This window comes from Nicotiana tomentosiformis, chromosome 3 (genome assembly GCF_000390325.3).
Source record: "Nicotiana tomentosiformis chromosome 3, ASM39032v3, whole genome shotgun sequence".
Classification (NCBI taxonomy): domain Eukaryota; kingdom Viridiplantae; phylum Streptophyta; class Magnoliopsida; order Solanales; family Solanaceae; genus Nicotiana; species Nicotiana tomentosiformis.
In genome coordinates, this window is record NC_090814.1 from 48125122 (window position 1) to 48146737 (window position 21616).

Genomic DNA, 21616 nt, shown 5'->3' on the forward strand with positions numbered 1-21616 from the left:
TTTTTTTATGGATTTGATGTTAAAAATATATGGAGATGATAAGATTTTGTATTTTGAGAAGAGGTTAGCAAGGAAAGTCGTAGATTTGCAGATGAAGAAATTAGAAGATATAAAAAGCTTTGGAGATTGGAAATGTGAAAGTAAAAGTTCAAAATGGTGGAAAGAGGGGCTATTTATAAATTTCACAACGACGGTTCAATATTGGCGGTGGTCGACCATCGACTGACGTGCATTTAATGCCTTGATAACAGTACAGATGGGACATTTCAGTCACTTCCGTCACTTACGTCACAAGGATGACATCATGACAGGTCGAGATAGAAAATCGAAGGCTCAATTCGTTTTTTATCATTATACTCCAAAAGAATGAGGGGACAATCTGTATACGGTTAAATCGCGCCCACCCAATTTTACTATTTGACCGAGACCGGGAGTTTGCATCGAAGGATGGCCTCGTAACGGAATAGGACATATCACGAGGATAAGGTACCGAGTTCAGAACCGAGGTACCTGTCAAGATCGAGGCTAGTAGCGATCGAAACCAAACAAGACAAACTTCGAGCAAGATCGAAGATAGCACAATAACAAAAAGGCGAGATATCCGTGACTGGTCGAGGATCACAGCGTAAACCTCGATGACTGGTCAAGGATCATGGCGTAAATCTCGGAACGGATCAAATTAGAAATGATTAATTAGATAATCATAGGATTTCCCTCTGTAATTAGAGTTATACCATAAGTAGAACTCATCTACTATATAAAGGGGAGTATTAATCATTTGCAAGACACATTGTTCTCACGTAAAAAAGCAATACAATTTTCTTTCCTGTTGATATGATTGTTCATCAGCATGCTTTATTTTCAATTATTTTGGTATCAGTCAGTTCGAGGGCACCCTAGAGGGTTGAATTCCGTTTCAATATTGGTTCGCTTTATTTTATAGTTCATTTCTATTATTAATCTTCATATTTGTCTATCGGTATTAAGTGAAATTGCATATCCTTAGAATCTCATTATAAGTTTAATTGTTATCCAATTTTAAGGGTAAACAGTTACAATCTCAATGAATCTTCTGATTCTTCTTTCCAATAGTAAATAAATTCAAGGACCCTTGAGATTGATCTTGAATATGTAATTTTTGCACGAACGATGATCTTGAATTCAACTCGTACGAACTTTGATTTGAACTCGCACTCCTTGAAACTTGATTTGTTCTTCGTTTTGAGCTTGATTGCTTGGACTTGAATTTGATTTGTTCTTCATTCTTGAGCTTGAACTTGATTTGTTCTTCGTTCTTGAGCTTGAACCTGATTGCTTGAACTTGAACTTGATTGCTTGAAGCTTGAAACTTGTGGAGGAATTTGCAGCGTTTGATCCACGAGCTCTTTCTTGCTTCTTGTTATAACTTCTGGTCCTTTTTCTGGGTTATGAAGACCCCTATTTATAGTTGTGAGAGGGAAGAGTTATGATAAGAACAAATTTTTTCCGACCAATCGGATTGAAGAGTGACAACGCCGCATTTGATTGGGCAGAACATGTCACTTGCACACGCGGCGCGGTTTCATTGGCCTTTTAATATGACTTGGCATGCTTTGTCATTTTGACACGTGGCATGATCATATTGGCTCTTCTGTTTGACTTGGCGTGCCACGTCATTTGAAACCGTGGGCATCAATTTGAGCCTCTAGGATGATGAAATCTTGGGCTTAATGAAGTGGGCTCGTCACTTTAGCCCAATTAAATGGGCTAGCCCAATGAATTAAAATTTATTTATTTAATCCATATATATTAGATTTATATAATTAATTCAATTATATTAGCCAATAATATTTATTTGAACCAATATATCTTGAACTTAAAGTAAAATTCAAATTATTTTATGAATTTAATTTTAATAAAATTTATGTGCTTTCAAACGTCCCTTACTTCAAGGCTTGTCGGGTACAATTTGAAGATTGGGCTTGAAGTATTAGTAAAATCAACAACTTGACTATTAAAATAATCACGGTAAGTATTTCGCTGGCATCCTCGAGAAACTAGCAAGCCCAAATTATAAGACAACTTATCCAAATACATTCCACGTGTATAAGCACATATATATATGTATAAGAATGCTCAAATACCATTTAGTTGTCGTTGAACTTAGTGACTGCTCTTAAACTTTCAAGTACCAAGATAATTTAGTTCCACTTGATTTTTAGAGCAATCATTATGTCTTTAGCATCACATTACTCCCCATAGTAATGAAAGAATATGTACGTGGACTACTTGGACTTTGCACTTGAAATTTCAATACTGGACGTACCATGTTCAAGTAGAACATATGAAAGTTACATCTCATTTAAGAATCGGGAACCAAAATATGGTGGGAAATCAACTTGGGGATCATAATATATATAGCGCGATGTTTCATCGCGCTATACTTGAACTCAAATAGGCAACATCACGCTATACTTGAACTCAAATAGGCGGGAAAGTATAGCACACATATGTACTGCGCTATACAATAGCGCTCTATATATGCGCGCTATACCTACACAAATAAGCCAGCCATCTTCTTCCCCAAACAAAACAGAACCCCCCCCCCCCTCCCAATTAAAAACTCCCAACAACGCCCCCCCCCCATTTATAAACAAAAAAAACTCGCTTGGGAGCCCACCGGTCCCATAAAAAGTGTAGATTCTTTGTCCCACATCATAGCTAAGGCGTTATCTCGTAGTGGGTTACTCATTTCGGCTCCAAATCTTCAAATTTCCAGAAAATTAAAATTGAGTTATTCCGACTTAGTTTTTGTTAAAACTCGTGTATAAAAATGCCTATTAGTTATTTTTTACTGTGCTCTATGTTATTTCGTGATTGTTTTGCGATTTAATTAATTTATTGTTTTTTATCCGGATTATATTATTAGTGTGCTAAAACAATTAGTAAAATAGAGAAACTGTTATTAGTTGTTAGAAAAAATATTAATTAGTTAATTTTTACCATGGTATATATTTTTTTGTTATTATTTTGTGATTAAATTAGTTTGTTATTTTTATCCGGTTTAGATTATTTATTTGCTAAAAGACTAGTAAAATAGATAAATTATTATTTTAGGAATAATTAACCTTATTTAGATGTTGTTGTTATACATATATGAATATGTGACCTTATTTACCAAATCTTGTGCCCTAATGTAGTGCTCGTATTTGTAATGTAGTGCCCTTTTAGCGTAGTAGAATGTAGTGCCTTTTATCGTAGTATCTTTGTAGTTATTAAAATTAATTATTTAATTATCTGTTAAACCCAAAAATATCTGAAAAAACCTGATAGTTCAAACACAAACTCTCTCGAATTCTAGTCAACAAACATAAGAAAATAATATTAGAAAATAACAATATTTGTCAAACTAAGTATTATTATATGAATATTTAATAATTAAACCTTGTATAGTTATGAAAATTAATTATTTAGTTTATTATAGTCAAAAATAGGTGAGTAATAAACAAACATATAAATTAATAAACTAAGATATAAAATAATAAACTAACATATAAAATAACAGACCTGTTGAGTAATAAATTGGGGAAATTTTTTAATCATGAATACAAGAACATTGGATACCTTGGTGCAACTGGACCACATATATCGAGTCCGGAACTAAAATGTGGTCCATTTGGACTCACACTAAGTATTGTTATATGAATATTTAATAATTATATCCTGTATAGTTATGAAAATTAATTATTTAATTTTATTATAGTAAAAAATAGGTGAGTAACAAACAAACATATAAAATAATAAACTAACATATAAAAGAATAAACTAACATATAAATTAATAAAGTAACATATAAAATAATAAACAAACATATTAAATAGTAAACTAACATATAAAATATTAAAGATGTTAAGTAATGAAAAAGAAGAATATTTTAATTAATATTGTTCAATTTACACTAGTCGTCATGGAGGTTCCGCCTGTGCATCCCGGACCTGCCTCGCTAGAGCTACTGTTGCTACAGGCTGAGCACAGGTCTTCATACATATGGGAGGGGTAGTTATTGGCCCAGACGTTCCGTTCTATGTATCGCGTGATAATGATTCTTTAGGGTACAATACAGCTTTTCCAGAACAACAGCTTTTCAGGTCGACAAGATAATACACATAACGCCCTTTGGTGACGCGCTATGTTTCGAGTGATAATGATTATTTAGGGTACAATACAGCTTTTTCAGAACGGCAGCTTTTCAGGTTGACAAGACAATACACATAACGCCCTTTGGTGGCACGCTATGTTTGTCGTGATAATGATTCTTTAGGGTACAAGACAGCTTTTGTAGAACATCAGTTTTTTCAGGTCGACAAAACAATACACATAACGCCATTTGGTGACGCGCTATGTTTCGCGTGATAATGATTCTTTGGGATATAAGACAACTTCTTAAACTGAACCAAGACATCTGTATTCAAAGACCATTTGAAGAAATATTATAACATCCATTTAAAAAATACCACTAACATTTAATAAGTGGTTCAAAAAGAGGCAGAAGGGTGAAGGTAGTTCAATAGATCCCCATGGAACATATCTTAACACTATCGATCCCTACCTTGAAAACGATATGCTAGGTTGCTATACTGACTTGGTTGATGACAAGTGGTATGGTGTTTTGCGTCCCTTGGAAAATAAGCCTATTAATATATACACGGATCTCAAAGTTGGAGGACACATTATTGAGGGCGAAACGCATTCTACAAAGTCTGAAGGAATGCGAATTTGGGGCGAAAAACTATAATGGGTTCCCCTTTATTCAAAATGATGTGATTATGAAGTACTATGTCACTAGCATGAGCTTGTTGTGCCACAAGCACTCTCAGCAACCTTCCCAACAAACACACACAAAGATGAACCAGAAGTGATTCTGCATTTGATGAAGGAGATTCTAGAGATGGAAAAGGCACTAGTTGTTCATCATTCAATGGATGATCTTAACTATATGGGAGGAACGGAGGATCAGTACTGGGATTTATTCAAAAATGAAAAATTGCATAGAGACAATGATTATCCTGTTTTCCCAACAGTTGTCAAGTGGGAGGGACTACCTAAGTTTCTACCACAAACGTTGGATGTCGGAGTCCCATATTGTTGTAGAAATCAAGCAAGTGGTCTTATTGATGATAGCGGTGAAATACGAGAAATGTGTGTCAATTAGGGCCTAGATTACGATACCCTCAATCCCGAAGGGTGCGTACATGTTGTTCACGAAGAAGATGAAGACAGTGACATTGAAATCGTGCCAGACGTCCACTGTGCTCGCTTCCTGTATTTCTCAAATCTTTTCATTCGTATTGGCATGAATTCAACACCCCTTTCCATCAACGAGGATGCACCTCTAGACCTTTCAACAAACCTCTCCACCATCTGCTTGAATGACATCAGCACCATGGCAGTGACAGAAAATCCACGTGTAGACTTCAATAACCTGTTGAAAGACTCTGACATATTTGTAGTCAGAATTTCCCATCTTCTTCAACCATCCGCATGCAAAGTCCACTTGTTAAGATCATGTCGCATCAACCAAGTATAGGCTCCTTAGTCTTCCTGCCTGATCAGTTCCATTCGCCTTCTGAATTTACACTCTTAGTGCTATGTAGCAGCCATCCACATTAAATCATGTAAGTCCTTATTCAGATGAGCCCTCTAGAAGTTGGCCTTCAAGTGTCTCACACAGTAACAGTGGTAGGCATGCGGTTCCTGCCATGCACGCAAATTCTGTACAGAACTTAAAATATGACCATGACGATCAGATATTAGACAAATACCTGAACGCTGTTTGACAACGTACTCTTTCAAGTGGTTCAAAAATAATGTCCATGTCTCTTGGCTTTCATTGGCACAAATAACAAATGCTATGAGAAATATACTTCTATTAGCATCTACTGCAACGACGATCAACAACTTAATATCATACTTTCCATAGACATGGGTGTCGTCTATGGATATTACCGGCCGACAATGAACAAAACCATCAATGGCTAGTTTAAATGCCTAGAACACATATCTAAATATGTGTTCTGGTATTCCTGGACTCCGCTCAAGCTTCCATTCAAAAACAGTCCCGGGGTTAAAGTGTTGCAATGCGGCCATGTACCTAGGTAGTGATGAAAAGGACTTATCCCAGTTACCACAAACAATTTTAAACGCACGTTTGCGCCCGAAAAATACCTTTCTTTTGGTAATGGTACACCCATATACCTGGTGGACAGATGTTACATACTCTTTGATCTTGTACCTTATGGACGCTTTAATGTGTAGAATCAAGACAAGAGAAATCAAGTTAACATTCAAGTTAAAATGATTCCCACTGAATGTGTCTATTTTACAATTGTGGGTGCCAATGTATTTACCCACAACCCACATATTTGTTTTCAGCTTCCTCGTATGCAGCATTCAATTACAACCCGTAAACCATCTACAACAAATAACCTTGTATACATCCAGAGATGACTCATGAACCATGATTTCACGACACTCTTTTATGTTGTACATTCGCACCACCCTGCTTAGGTGTGATTTATCAGCAAAAAGCATGCCCTTTGATAACATCGTTGCTCTAGATTCATCCCACATTGTTGTCCGAGTTTCATCAAGATCCCTTGTGAGGGCATCCACATCCGGCATACTTGACAAATGATCAAGGTAGGGAATATCTCTTGAATGAAATGGTACGTGGGACTCGTACACTCTTGGTCTAACGGGAGGTGGAGCATGTTCCCTCCTCAACTCAAGTTCAACATTCTCTTCCTCATCATCATCATACTCATCAGGGAAGGGTGTATCATCTCCAGACTCATCAGCATTGTTGTCATAATCACTATTCTCTTCCTGACTCTGCGCATCTGCCAGATCCCGATTAAATATGTCGTCTTCAGGCAATTGAGTAAGGACAGGACCTTCAAGTTGCTCGTTTTCACTGCACAACCAATAAAATAATGAGTTTCTCAAATTGATCCAAACTTTACATATAACTTTATCACTTTACTTACAAATCATAATGTGTTGATATGGTATGATGGATATTATCCTATTGATGATGACTTCCGGATGGACCACCATGATTCAACACACCAAATTAGGCATATTCCAACTAGGCGTTGGTTCATAACTTATAAAATTTATTTCTGGAAGGTACCCCATGTGAAATATATGAGTGTTAATACAAATTCATTACATAATAATAAACATCGTAACACAAAAAAAAATTAAAGTTTGCCACTCGGCTTGTGGATTATGTAAACTAGGGGAGAAATTATTTCCTCGCTCCTCATTCGGCCGTGGAGATAAGTTTAGATCAGGCCAAACTCTTTCACCCGGAACCTGTTCGGCTAAAGCTGCTCCAAAATAATCACCCGATGATTGAGGGATATCCCTACTTTGCGGAACCTCATTAGTGCGAACGTATTCAGCCTTAACGTACATTTCCAACATTTTTATCACAAGATATTCCCGATGTTCATCCGGAGTCCTCAAAAAATCTTTTAAAGTTTCATCGTCTTCGATATTAAACTCAACATAACAAGCAACTCCTTGCGGAGTAACAGAATACGGATATCTTCCGGTTACTTTAATATTCACCGAACGTTTGCTCACACTCATTTTTTTACATAACAACGATACCAATGTATCGTATTCCATTGTAAGTGGCAACTTAACATGACACTATAGAGAACAACTATAGTGTACTGAGTTAATCTCCACCATAACCTCACCCCCCAATATAATGAAACCCTAATTCTTCACTCTTCAGACATTATGACAAAATGCAAAATAACTTAACGAACAAATATTTCGGAAGACTTGAAGGATTTTGAATGGATTTTTACAAAATCCTCCTGAAACTCTTTAAATAAGGAAAAAATTGATGTATAGCGCCTTAAATATGTGCGCTATACCTAGTTGAATTATTGTTCTGTCAATTAAGTTCAGAAGATTGGCAGTGGGTCCAACCTTTACGTATAGCGTGATATTTTACCGTGTTATACCCCTGTTGAATTATTGGCGTGTCAGTTAATACCAGAAGAATTATTAGTAGGTCCAAAGTTCAAATATAGCGCGGTATTTCACCGCGCTACACCTTAACTGACAAACGTACCATTAAGGTATAGCGCGGTGAAGTACCGCGCTATATATATTATGGTCCCCAAGTTTTTTCTCTACATATTTTGGTTCTTTGAGTCCAAAAGAATCATATTTTTGTTTCGGACTCGGCACTAACACATTTGCATTACTTTCCTAATTAACATAGGTATCATAGCCCACATTTTTTAGAGTTACCGCACAGTATGAGGTCCCGTACCTTTACGTATCCTAATGTGAATCAATTTGCTTAAGGTGGTATGCACCAAGACAATAGCCTGCCCAACTCTAAATAGGCTAGGAAAACTTTGCACCGCCCGTGGCTTTTTCCTAGTTCTCTTTGGATACTGATAATTATCACTCTCCCACGTCGGCATTAACCTTTCAATTGCACTCTTTAGGATCTCTATAAATACATGCACGCTAGTTGTGAGTATTAATCTTCTGTGCCTTTTGACAATTACAAAAGCAAGGGCGCCGTTGAAGGTAGTTCTCTTTTCCTTCATCTTCTTTTTTTTCTTTTTCCTTTTTTTATTTGTAGGCCAAGAAAAGAAAAGTCATCGAGTGCCAAGCTAACAGGCAAAACTCCATGACTTCCCATAGAAGGATAAATCTGCAACAGTTTATAGACGGATAAATCCGCAACAGCTTATAGACGGACAAATCTGCAACAACTTATAGACGAACAAATCCACATCACCATATAGACGAACAAATCCACATCACCATATAGACAGACAAATCCACATCACTATATAGACGGACAAATCCATATCAATATATAGAAGGATTAAATTCGTGATGAGACTAGCTTAAGGTGCAAATGGACTTAAATGTCCACCTTAAGGCTGAAAAATTATAGTTCCTTTTAAGGACAAACCCATGAAAAAACCAACTTAAGGTGTAAAGGGACTTAAACGTCCACATTAAGATTGGAAAATCATAGTTTCTTTTAAGGACAAATCCGCGAAGAGGCCAACTTAAGGTACAAAGGGATCTAAATGTCTACCTTAAGATTGGAAAATTGTAGTTTCTTTTAAGGACAAACCCACACAGAGACCAACTTAAGGTACAAAGAGACTAACATGTCCACCTTAAGATTGAAAAATTATAAAACTTCAACTTGAAGACTTGGCAGACTTTGCAGATTTCAACTTGAAGACCAACAAATTTAAGATTTGACGGGCTTGAAAATTTGGTGGACTTTGATGCTTTAACTTGAAGAGCGGTGGACTTGTAGAATTCAACTTGAAGAGCGACATACTTGAAGATTTGGAGGGCTTATATAATTAAACTTGAAGACCGGAGAACTTAAAACGTCAAATTGAAGATTTGGCCTTATACTAAAAGTCTACATCTATCCATAGGAGATGCCAATTTGCTATGGTGGCTTGCCCACATTGAACCACCAATCCTTGATAAGGCACAAAGTTCATGTAAGCCCGATTTTTAAGTTCCAATCAAGTGGATTATATTCCATCATTCTGCCTTCGAATAACGAATGGGGTAACATGTATCTTTTGAACTTACGCGACTGAACTCAGAATGAAACTCTAAGCTGCCTACGTAGCTCGGTGAAGAAGATCAAGTCATGCCGTATTTCAGAATGGGTGATTTTTTATTTTTTATTTTTTTTATGTCCTAACTTTTGCCTAGGCCGCCTCTTTCGAGTTTTTCAACCTAGCGCACTTTTGTTTTTATTTTATTTATGTCCTAACCTTTGCCTAGGCCACTTCTTTCTAGATTTTCAACCTAGCAGACTCTTTTTTTTAGTGAGCGGTACACAGTTTAGACTCATGCGGGCCAGGAGTATAGGAATATGCAGTTTAGGCTCATGCATCTAGGAGCATTGCAACTTCAAGGATAATACTTCTTCAAAAACTTGCCATTGATAGGGCCGATTCTCACGCCGTCTTCATCAAGCAGCTTGTAAGCCCCACTTGAGTAAGCTTCTTGTACGACATATGGCACATCCCATTTTGAAGTGAACTTCCCTACAGGTTTATGAGAATTAATAATGGCTCTTCGTACCTCAAGGACTTGATCTCCTACTTGAAAGAATCTTGGGCGAACTCTTTTATTGAAAATACGAGATAATCGAACCTGGTAACATTCAAGACTCTGTTGAGCTTCCAACCTCTTCTCATCAAAAGCCTCCAACTCTTCTAGTCGAAGTCGAGCATTTTCTTCATCAGTGATCCCTTCTTGAATAGCTAATCTTAATGAAGGTATTTGACGCTCAAGTGGCAAAACGGCTTCGACTCCATAGATAAGTGAATAAGGAGTCGCTTGTGTTGGTGTGCGATGACCACAGAGCTTCTTCCATATGGTCATGCCAATCTCGTTTGGATTTGGAGACAACTTTATTTAACAAGTTGCATAGAGTTTTGTTGAATGCCCCAGATAGATCATTGGCGGCAACATTGTATATAGAAGAGTTACGTTGCTTGAAGCCAAAGAGATCACAAATCTTGTTCATCAACGTATTGTCGAATGGCTTGCCATTATCTGTTATTATGTAACGAGGAATTCCAAAGCGATAGATTATGTTTACTCGGATGAAACTTGCAACATTTTCCTTCTTTACCTCCTTAAGAGTAACAACTTCAGCCCATTTTGAGAAGTAGTCAATTAAATTGCGCCGAGAAAATAAAATCAAGACTGAAAAATATTGCAACAATTGTAGTATTTGATTTCGAGTAATTTGAGTGTTACAATCTCTATGATTCCTCTGATTCTACTTTTTTAATATAAATTCAAAGGCCTTTATGCTTGATCTTAGATTTGAATGTGATTTATCCATCGCGAACACTTTGATTGTTGCCACGAATTGTATTACGAACAAGTGGCCTTGATTTTGAACGCCTTGTATTTAATTTGACTTCGTTCTTGATCTTGAATGCTTGCAATTTGTGTTGAAGTGCTTGAATACTTGAACACTTGCAGTTTGCAGAGAATTATGGCCTTTGATCCACGAGCTCCCTTGTGTCTTTTTATTATAGCTTCCGGTGTCTTTTCTGAGTTATAAAGACCCTTATTTATAGTTGTAGGAGGGAAGAGTTATGATTAGAACAAAGTCTTTCCGACCAATCAAATTGAAGTGTGACAAGGCCGCATTTGATTGGCTAGAACATGTCACTTGTACATATGGAGCAGTTTCATTTGTCTTTTAATTTGACTTGGCATGCCTTGTCATTTTGACATGTGGCATGATCCTATTGGCTCTTTTGTTTGACTTGGCGTGCCACGTTATTTGACACGTGGTACCAAATTGGGCCTCTGGGAAGATGACATCTTGGACTTAATGAAGTAAGGTCATTATTTGTTGCCCAACTAAATAGGCTAGCCCAACCAATATTTATTGGACTTAAATAATTAATTAAATTATATATAATTTATTTGGACCAATATATTTAAAATATAATCCAAAATTTTTATTGAATTTGAATTCAATAAAATTTACATGCGTAGAAATGCCCCTACTCCAAGGCATGTCGAGGTAACAATATATTTTAATGACTAGTCTTGAAGTAGAGATTCATTCGGACTTGTGGATCAAACAATTCATTGAATATTGCTAACAAAGTAGCTTATTTATTCATGAATAAATGGCTTCCATTTGCTTGTTGAACCTACGTCAACTTTTTGCATTTGACACTCTTTCCTAGATGGCATGGAATGAACATTGAACCTACTAGTAATCATTATATCCCATCCACTTAATTATATATTTTCCTTCATTAATTCCCTGATAGGGACAACACATGCCGTATATGTCAAGGCAAAGTAAAAAAGCTCACTTTTACCGTTTAAATCCCGCCGCTGCACAGCCTTTATCCTCAAACATCGTTAAATCCAACTAGGAATCAAATTCCTTACCAATTTTAGTTTGGACATAAGGATTAAGTCATATTGCCTTTATATAGCAAATCCCCCCATCGGACCATGACTTATTAACGTCTCCTCTCCAAATCTATATAAACCCCCGTAGTCGCATTTGTTGAGTATCAATTCGTAGTATTTGCAAGCCACTTGAGGCTAGTTTTGTGGACTCGGAAGTATTAACGCGAAGGTAATTTCTTCTTTTCTGTTTATGTTGTTCTTCCTTTGTAATTCTTTTTTGCAGGTCAAACGAGAAGGATAAATCCATGACGGCATATAGATGATCAAATTCACAACAACATACAAGAGGATAAATCCCTCGCAACATATAGACCGACAAATTCACATTGCCATATAGACGGATAAATCCATATCAACATATAGACGGATAAATTCATACCAACATATAAATGGACAAATTTCCATTACCATATAGACGGATAAATCCACATCAACATATAGATGGACAAATGAATATCATTATATAGACGGACAAATCCACATTACTATATAGACGGACAAATCCACATCACTATATAGACGGACAAATCTTCATCAGCATATAGACGGACAAATCCACTTCAGCATATAGACGGACAAATCCATATCACCATATAGACGGACAAATCCACATCAACATATAGACGGACAAATCCACATCACCATATATCACCATATAGACGGACAATCCACATCACCATATAGACGGACAAATCCGTATCACCATATAGACGGACAAATCTACATCACCATATAGACGGATAAATCCAAATTAATATATAGAAGATTAAACCTATGACAGTATATAGAAGGAAAAACTCTTAATCGCATATAGAAATTTGCCTAAAGCACAAAGGGCTAGAATCTTCTCCTTCTTTTGTCAATTGTCGTTGACTTATTTACTAATCTCTTTTGTTTTGTTTTTTTTTTTTTCGCTTATACAGTTTTGAATAGATGGTTCACTTCAGAGACTACATCTCTCCATCCTCCAAGCGCAAGTATCTCATAATTGATGCTAAGAATAGAGGGGCTATAACCAAGCTGTTGACTTACCCTCCACTAGCTGGTCGATATGCAAATTTGTGGCCACCTCTGTAGAATTCCCTCCATATGATAGATTGGACTTTAGAGCACAACCAAAGCCAACCAAAATATGGTCCCTTCAGACTCCTTACCAACAAAAACTCAATATCGTAAGTACCCTTCCTTTCCTAGGAAGGCGCATGCTTCAAATGGAGATACGTTGGGGAGATACTTTGAGAATTGACGGTAAATATCATCATATCCAGGATTATTGGGAGTGGTCTAAGGACATATTTGGCAGAAGTCAACGGTCTTTGGAGACAAAAAAAATTTATGATGCCGTCTACGCTTCTTTATTTACATATGATCGAAACTCAAACATCTTGCAAGTGTTTCTTGAAGCTTGGTGTCCCACAAAAAATACCTTACTTGCATCAGCCGGATGATTATCAATATCTCTTTGGGATTTACATACTATTGTCGGTTTACCTATTGGAGGTTCTCCCTACGAAGAAGTTGTGCCCGAAACTATCGAACTCACAGGTGTTAATGAGAAGAATGAAAGATTTACTCCTCGAGTTTGTGGATACCTGTTTAACGCCTTTAACCATCTTCAAGAAGGAGAGAGTCATGATCCAAATGTCTCATTTAGCAAGTAGATTGAAATTTGGTGCCAGATAGACTTGAGATATAAACCTGCTCCAGCAAGGAGGGAGAATAAATCTACCCATTTGAAGTCAACGCATAATCCCACTGGATCTATACCAGAAGTAGTTGCATGGTCTAGTGTGGATGAGACGATGTTTGCTAACCTTGGGGTTCGACATGAAAAGAGAGAAGGCACGTAATTGGCGGCATGCATATCTTGTTGGTTGTGTGCATTTGTATTTCCCTCTCAAGATGGTGATTTCATTCGACCCGAGACCTTTAAAACATCGAGCATAATGGCATATGGATGGAAATTCAGCCTTGCAATCCCGGTTCTGGAGAGCATCTACTATGGCTTGAAAGAGATCTCCAAGTCCTCGCAGCTTGAGCATATCAAAATCTCTTTTCCCATTCATTATATACACATTTGGCTTGCTCACTACTTCAAGAAGCGCTATGGGCTTCCAAAAGGACCATATGTTCCATTGATAGTGGCGTATTCTGGAGAAGGTGCTGCAAGGTAATGTATGATACAAATGCAAGAAAACGCATCCATCAAGCGGATAATGCATCTTGGACTTCTACCATGCTGGAGGGGTCCGAACCTTACTATTTTGAGGATAATAATAAAGCATCGGAACCGAAAGTCAATTATTTTATGAGTATCCGTTTTAATTATCTCCCTTTGAGGTGCGGGAACTCCTTCATTTTTGAACCATATAGTCTCCATTGATTCAGCCGTCAATTTGGGTTTTATCAGACTAGTCCTGGTAATTTGGAAAATGACCCTCGTAGCGCCTCATTAGAAGAAGGACTAAATTTTTGCGAATTTGTGTAGCACATAATTCCACCAACGCAAGGGAGACCTTTCCCCCCAGCTATATCAACGACAAAAAATCTATTTTCATTAGAGTACAGATCCTGGTGGACAAGAGTGCATGGGAGATTTCTTGAAGATCATTTAACATCTTTGGTGACTTTTGCTAGGACAATCACTGCTGCACCTTTAGAGATCACGCCTCAAGAGCATAACAAGGAGGACAAACTTCCTACTTTAAAATCCAAAGTGGTTGCACCATGAGATGTCAAAGGACCTCCATATAAAGAAGTTCAAAAAAGGAAGGGACCTTCTCAGGCTCACCAAGTCCATGAGGGTTCCTTTCTAATAGGCATCGTTGCCCCTACCTCCAACAAATGCCCATCCCAAAATGAGAGTGATAGTAGTCATGGCGATCAAAACTTCAAGCGGGTGAAGCCATATTAAAACAAACAAGGAGACACTGATTTAGGTGTAGTTAAGATGACAGTATTGGCAGTGCTTCAAGGAATTTGACGATCATTAAAGAGGTAACACTTAAAACTTTCATATTGTCTTATAATATACAAGTAACTTCACTAATCGTCTATCATTTTTTCTATGTTGCCAAACGGTGATCATGTTTCGATAGCGTCACACCAAAGCAAGACACATGGTAGTAGTGCATCTGTGGCGGATCCAGACTCGAGGAAATCACTTCCAATATCAAAGTCGGACTCAGAGGCGACTTCTATTCCTGATCTTCGATCAAACTCAGGGCATAATTTTCACCAACGATTAGCACCAACGATATCTATCTTTTGACGGAAGAAAGGTTATCTTGACTCTTCGCAAGGATTTTATCTTGAATGCTTGGTCTAAAATTCATGCCAAACTCTCCGACCTTACTGCAGACAATGCTTCTTCTCTTCAATTCGAGATCCAAGTGATTCTCGAGGAGATTGATGGAAAGGGTGTGGATATTTCCCCTCTAAAAGACCTATTGACATCTTTCTTTAAGCCTGCCACTTCATATGACTAGGCACGATCAACTCTTTTTGATAAGGTTGTGGACGTCGAAAAATTAGAGCCATCTTTAAAAGCCAAGGAATATCTTGATCTTGTTTTGACTGAAAAAGGGGAGAAGGTTGAGAAACTGTCTATCACCAGTCAATATCTCAAAGAGGCCATGGAGAAGGTGATACAGTTAAGAGCTCTCTGAGATGCTGCCAAGAAAGAGGTTAAAGAGATTTAATCTAGAGTCTCATCTGCTGAAGAGGAGTACCGTAGATGTTTTGATGTTTCCTTGGTGACTGCTGATGACTTGGCCGACGTGGAGATGAAGAAACAACACTTAGAGGCCACCCTTAAGGACTTGGTCAATTACAAGTTGTGTTTAGATTAGCCTATATAGAGTATTCTATTTGCCTCTTATTTTTTTCCTTGCATTTGATTAATTAGCAACTATTCTTGGAAATGAAAACTCCATTTGTTTTACTATATATTGCACTTTTTTATTGATGTTCCCCCCTTTTTCCCCTTGCAGTTCAATATCAATATTTGCTTGCTTCACATGATGTATTAATATCCACACAATAGAACTTGGATTTCTTTTAAATATCGCCATCGTTCATGTCTCGAAGTTCTCTGTATTTGAATATACATCCTCCCTTTTCTTTAAAGATAATATTGTTCATTACCTTTATAAATCTGCATTAGGAAGTATATATTTCAATGTGAGAACACCAAAAATATGAGCCATTAGATTTCGTAGAAACTTAACTTTAAAATCTAACACATATTCGATATCAACAATCAAGCACCTTCAGAATCGTCCCAGGCAATATTTTGAAACCAACTTCATGTTGCACCATGTTGTCAATTCCAGATTTGTGCAGTCTCACCAAAAAATTCATATCTTAGTGTAGAAATGTCAAAATTATGAACCGTTTAGTTTCTTGAAAACTAGACTTCAAAATCTAGAACATATCCAAAATTATCGATCAAACAACTTCAGAATCATCCCAGATAGTAATTTTGAAATCGACTTTATATTGCACTATACTGTCAATTCCAGATTTGTACAGTCTCACCAAATAATTCATATCTTGGTGTAGAAATGTCAAAATTATGAACCGTTTGATTTCATGAAAACTAAACTTCAAATTATAGAACACATCCAAAATTATCGATCAAACAACTTTAGAATCGTCCCAGATAATTTTTTGAAATCAACTTTAGACTCCGACACGTTAAAAGTTTCAGATTCACATAGTCTCACCAAAACAATTCATATCTTAGTGTAGGAACATCAAAATCATGAACCATTTGATTTTTCGGAAACCAAACGTCAAAATCCAAACTATATCCAGAATGCAAAATTTAATACATTAAGGATACGTTCAGATAATATTTAAAAATCAATGTAAAATTCTAACGCGTTGACGATTTCAGATTTGCGCGACTTCACAAAAACTTTTGTATCTTGATATGAAAGCCTCGAGATCGGAAGACGTTTTACTTGCCATCAATCAAAATTCAAGAGCTCCATTTTCATAAATATCTTGGGTTTAAGTCTCACTAAATTTGAAACGTTGTGCCAAGCAATCTTTCTTCTTATACTTGTGTTCCCTTTTGACGCCTCTCTTCTCTTCCCCTTTTTTTAGGGCTGGGGGTGGACTTGGAGACCAAACAAACTTGAAGGTTTGGCGAACCTGAAGACATGGAGAATCCCTGGACTTCAATACAAATACTTGGCAACCTCCTAAAATAGTCCTATTGAAGATACCGATTTACCATGGAGGGTTGCCCCTTTAAATCAAATGAGATCCAAAGTTCAACAGGAGGATGGCGTTTCGGCTTGATTTTACATTCCTTCATATTCACTTGCACAACAATTGGGGCAATATGTATCTTTTGAACTTATGCGACTGAACTTAGAATAAAACTCTAAGCTGCCTACGTACCTCAGTGAAGAGGATCAAGCCATACCGTAGTTCAGAATGGGTGAATTTTCTTATTATTATTATTATTTTTTTTTTAGGTAGTAATTTTTGCCTAGACCGCCTCTTTCGAGGTATTCAACCTAGAGGACTTTTTTTTGGGCCGTACACAGTTTATACTCTTGCGGGCTAGGAGCATAGGAGCATGCGGTTTAGACTCATGCATCAGGGAGCGTTGCAACTTTAAGGATAATACTTCTTTAAGAATTTGCCATTGATAGGGCCGATTCTCATGTCATCTACCTCAACCAGCTTATAAGCCCCACTTGAGTAAGCTTCTTGTACGACATATGGCCCATCCCATTTTGAAGTGAACTTTCCTATAGGTTTATGGGAAATAATAATGGGTCTTCGTATGTCAAGGACTTGATATCCTACTTGAAAGGATCTCGGGGAACTCTTTTATTGAAGGCGCGAGGAAATCGAGGTTGATAACATTCAGGATTCTGTTGAGCTTCTAATTTTTTATCATCAAGAGCCTCCAACTCGGCTAATCGAAGTCGAGCATATTTTTCATTAATGATCCCTTCTTGAATAGCTAATCGTAATGAAGGTATTTGACGCTCGAGTGGCAAGACGGCTTTGACTCCAATAGTGAGTCCATAATGGGTCACTTATGTCGGCGTGTGGTGAGTTTTCCTATATACCCACAAAGCTTCTTCCATACGGTCATGCTAGTCTTATTTGGATTTGGAGACAACTTTCTTTAATAAGTTGTATAAAGTCTTGTTAAATGCCTCAGCAAGATCATTGGCAGCAACATTGTACATAGAAGAGCTACGTTGCTTGAAGCCAAAGAGATCACAAATCTTGTTCATTAACCTATTGCCAAATGGCTTGACATTATCCGTTATTATGTAACGAGGAATACCAAAGAGATAGATTATGTTTACTCGGATGAAACTTGTAATATTTTCCTTCTTTACTTCCTTAAGAATCACAACTTCAGGCCATTTTGAGAAGTAGTCAGTTGCAGCCAAGATGTATAGGTGCCCACCGGAAGACTTTGACAGTTGTCCAACAATATCTAATCCCCAAGCATCAAACGACCAGGATGCAACAGTCGGGTGCAACACTTCGAGAGGTTGATGAATAAAATTCCCGTGGAATTGGCAAGCCTTGCATCTTCGAGTGTAGTCCAAGCAATCTTTTACCATCGTTGGCCAATAATATCCCATCCTTTTTATATGAAAGTGGAGCTTTGATCCAAACTGGTGTGACCCACATACCGTAGAATGTGCTTCTTTCAAAGCTTGGTCTGCTTCATCTTCCCCTAAATATCGCAAGAGTACTCCCTCGAATGAACTTCTATATAGAGTATCTTTGTAGTAAAGAAAGCGAGGTGCACGACGGCGAATTTCAGTCTTTCTCCTCAAATTTTCTGGGAGTATCCCGTAGCTCAAGTAATCTATAATGGGTTGTATCCATTCTTCCTTCTTAGCCTCAGAAACGACCACAAGATGCTCGAGTTCATTTTCTTTACCTTCACTCTCATTTGGCGGTGGTGCTATCCATTTTTGGCAGATAGTAACTTGCGCTTGATCAGGCAGGGTTAATGATGAAGCTAGGATAGCTAAGCATCAACCTTCTTGTTTTCTTTCCTTGACACATGTTGAATAGTTATATCACCGAGCCACCCCATTAATTTTTTGCGTAATCATGATATGGGTGTAGTTCAGGTTTTTTGACCTCGTAACTACTTAAAAGCTGGTTGATCACTAACTGAGAGTTACCAAATACTTGCAACTGCAACTGCTTCATTTTGACAGCCATTTCAAGCCCAAGTATTAATGCTTGATACTCAGCGACATTGTTGGAACAAAGTTGTGTCAACGTAAAAGAGTAGGGCAGAACTTTGCCTTGAGAGGTGACAAATACTACGCCAGCACCAGCTCCTCTGCTATGCTCAACACCATCAAAGTACATCTTCCATGGAGGTTGAATTTCAACGACCATTGCGTCCTCATCAGGTAGTTCGTCAGTTAGCTCCCAGTTATCAGGTATCAAACGATCTGCCAAGAAGTATGCCAATGCTTGTCCTTTTACAGCATTTTGAGGGATGTACAAAATCTCGAATGGTTAAAATTGGAGGTACCATCTCGCTAGTCGATCACAAAGAACATGTTTTGACATCACAAACTTGATGGGATTTACTTTAGAAACAAGACGAACAACATGAGCTTGAAAGTAGTGCTTCAACTTTTGAATTGAGAAGACTAGCGCCAAACACAACTTTTCAATTGCTGAATAATTCAGCTCGTTTGGTGTCATCATCCTGCTCAAGTAGTAAAGAGAGTTTTCTTTGCCCTCATTATTTTCTTGGGCCAACAGTGCTCCAACAAACCTTTCTTGTGCTGAAATAAATAGTATCAACGACTTTTCAGGTATAGGGGCTGCCAAAATCGGAGGCTTCATCAAGTAAGTTTTGATACTTTCAAAGGCATAGCTACAAGCTTTGTCCCACTTAAAAGAAATGCCTTTCTTAATAAGGCGACTGAATGGTTGGCACCTCCCAGCTAGGTTTGAGATGAATCTCCTAAGGTATGCTAGCTTTCCTTGCAGACTTTTCATTTCATGAATATCGCGAGGCTCAGGCATCTTCAAAATGGCATCCACTTTGGCTTGATTAATTTCGATCCCACGATATCGGAAAATAAAACCAAGGAACTTTCCGGAAGTAACTCCAAAGGAACATTTTAATGGATTCATCCTAAGTTGGTACCTCCGGATCAACTAAAACACCATTCTCAAGTCTTTCAAGTGGTCGCTGTTCTCTCTTGATTTTATCACCAAGTCGTCAGCATAACATTCGACATTCTTATGGAGAAGATCATCAAAAATATTCTGCATAGCCCTTTGGTAAGTAGCACCAGCTTTCTTCAAGCCAAAAGGCATTACCTTGTAGTAATAAATACTCTTGGGGGTACAAAATGCAGTAAGCTCTTCATCTTTTGGCGCCATTCGAATTTGGTTATAGCCCGATGAACCGTCCATAAATAACATTGCCTTGTACCCAGAAGTAGCATCGATCATCAGCTCTGGAATAGGAAGCGGGAATTCATCTTTGGGACATGTATTTTTGAGATCTCTGAAGTCAACGCACAACCGAATTTGGCCATTCTTCTTCCTTACAGGGACAATACTTGAGACCCATGTTGGGTATTTGACTTCACGAATAAAGCCAGCTTCAATGAGTTTGTTAACATGATATGAAGAACCCACACTTTCTTCGTCTGCATCACGATCTTTAGTGTAGACCACAGTGTATGGCTTCACCCTTAGTACCTCATCACATACAACCATAACTTTTGTTTGTCGCTTTATTCTAGAAGGAACCAGACTTTGGAAATCCTTAGAGATCTTCTGAATTTTGGGCGAGGCGGGTGTTCTTGTATTTCGATAATTTCTCTGGAACTTATTCCCTTTCTTTAATGGAGCCAATCTCTCAAACACGGAAGTCCTCAAAGTTGATTTTCCAAGTCGATCAAAGACATAAGGCTTGTTACTAGTGGCAGATTCATCTTCTATGGTGATATAATTGTTGCTCGCCCTTCTTATGGAGATGCGCACTGGTGACGGTTGCTTGTATCCCAAACTTTGATGTGGTTTCCTCGTCGCAACTTCTGATGGGAGCTTCCCTAACTTTGACGGCTAATTGGGATTGTATCCGGCTTTTGCAAATAGCCTGTAAGCATTAGGATTAAAACCATTATTTGTTCATTTTGTAGGGAGTGCAACATTCTGCAAACGATTTTTTGCCACAAACCCTGTAAGTGCTTTGAGGACAACTTTACTGCCTCAATTCGTTTTACCGGAAGAGTTATCTCCTTTAGCATGTTAGTTTGGAGATTAGATGATTCACCTCCATCTTTCTTCCTTTTAGGGACATATTGGAGAGCAGGAGTTACTTTCTTGCCATAAGACGTAATATCCCCTCTATAAGATTTATTCGAGTTAGGTTGCACCTCTTCAGTAACATCTTTGGTTCAACCAACATTCCCCTTAGCTCTTTTAGTTGAATTCAAGATCATCGTTCGTGCCAAATACTACATATTTAAGATCAAGCTCAAGGGTCCTTGAATTTATCTACTATTGGAAAGAAGAATCAGAGGATTCACAGAGATTGTGCACTCAAATTACTTGAAATCAA

At 37.7% G+C, this 21616-nt stretch overlaps 1 protein-coding gene across 1 annotated transcript; it reads right to left on the reverse strand.

The window, feature by feature from the left end:
• Nucleotides 1-9972: 9972 nt before the first annotated feature.
• Nucleotides 9973-10449, reverse strand: LOC138907773 (uncharacterized). Its single transcript, XM_070198383.1, has one exon. It carries the CDS (start codon nt 10447-10449, stop codon nt 9973-9975), a length of 477 nt encoding a protein of 158 aa, XP_070054484.1.
• Nucleotides 10450-21616: the final 11167 nt, after the last annotated feature.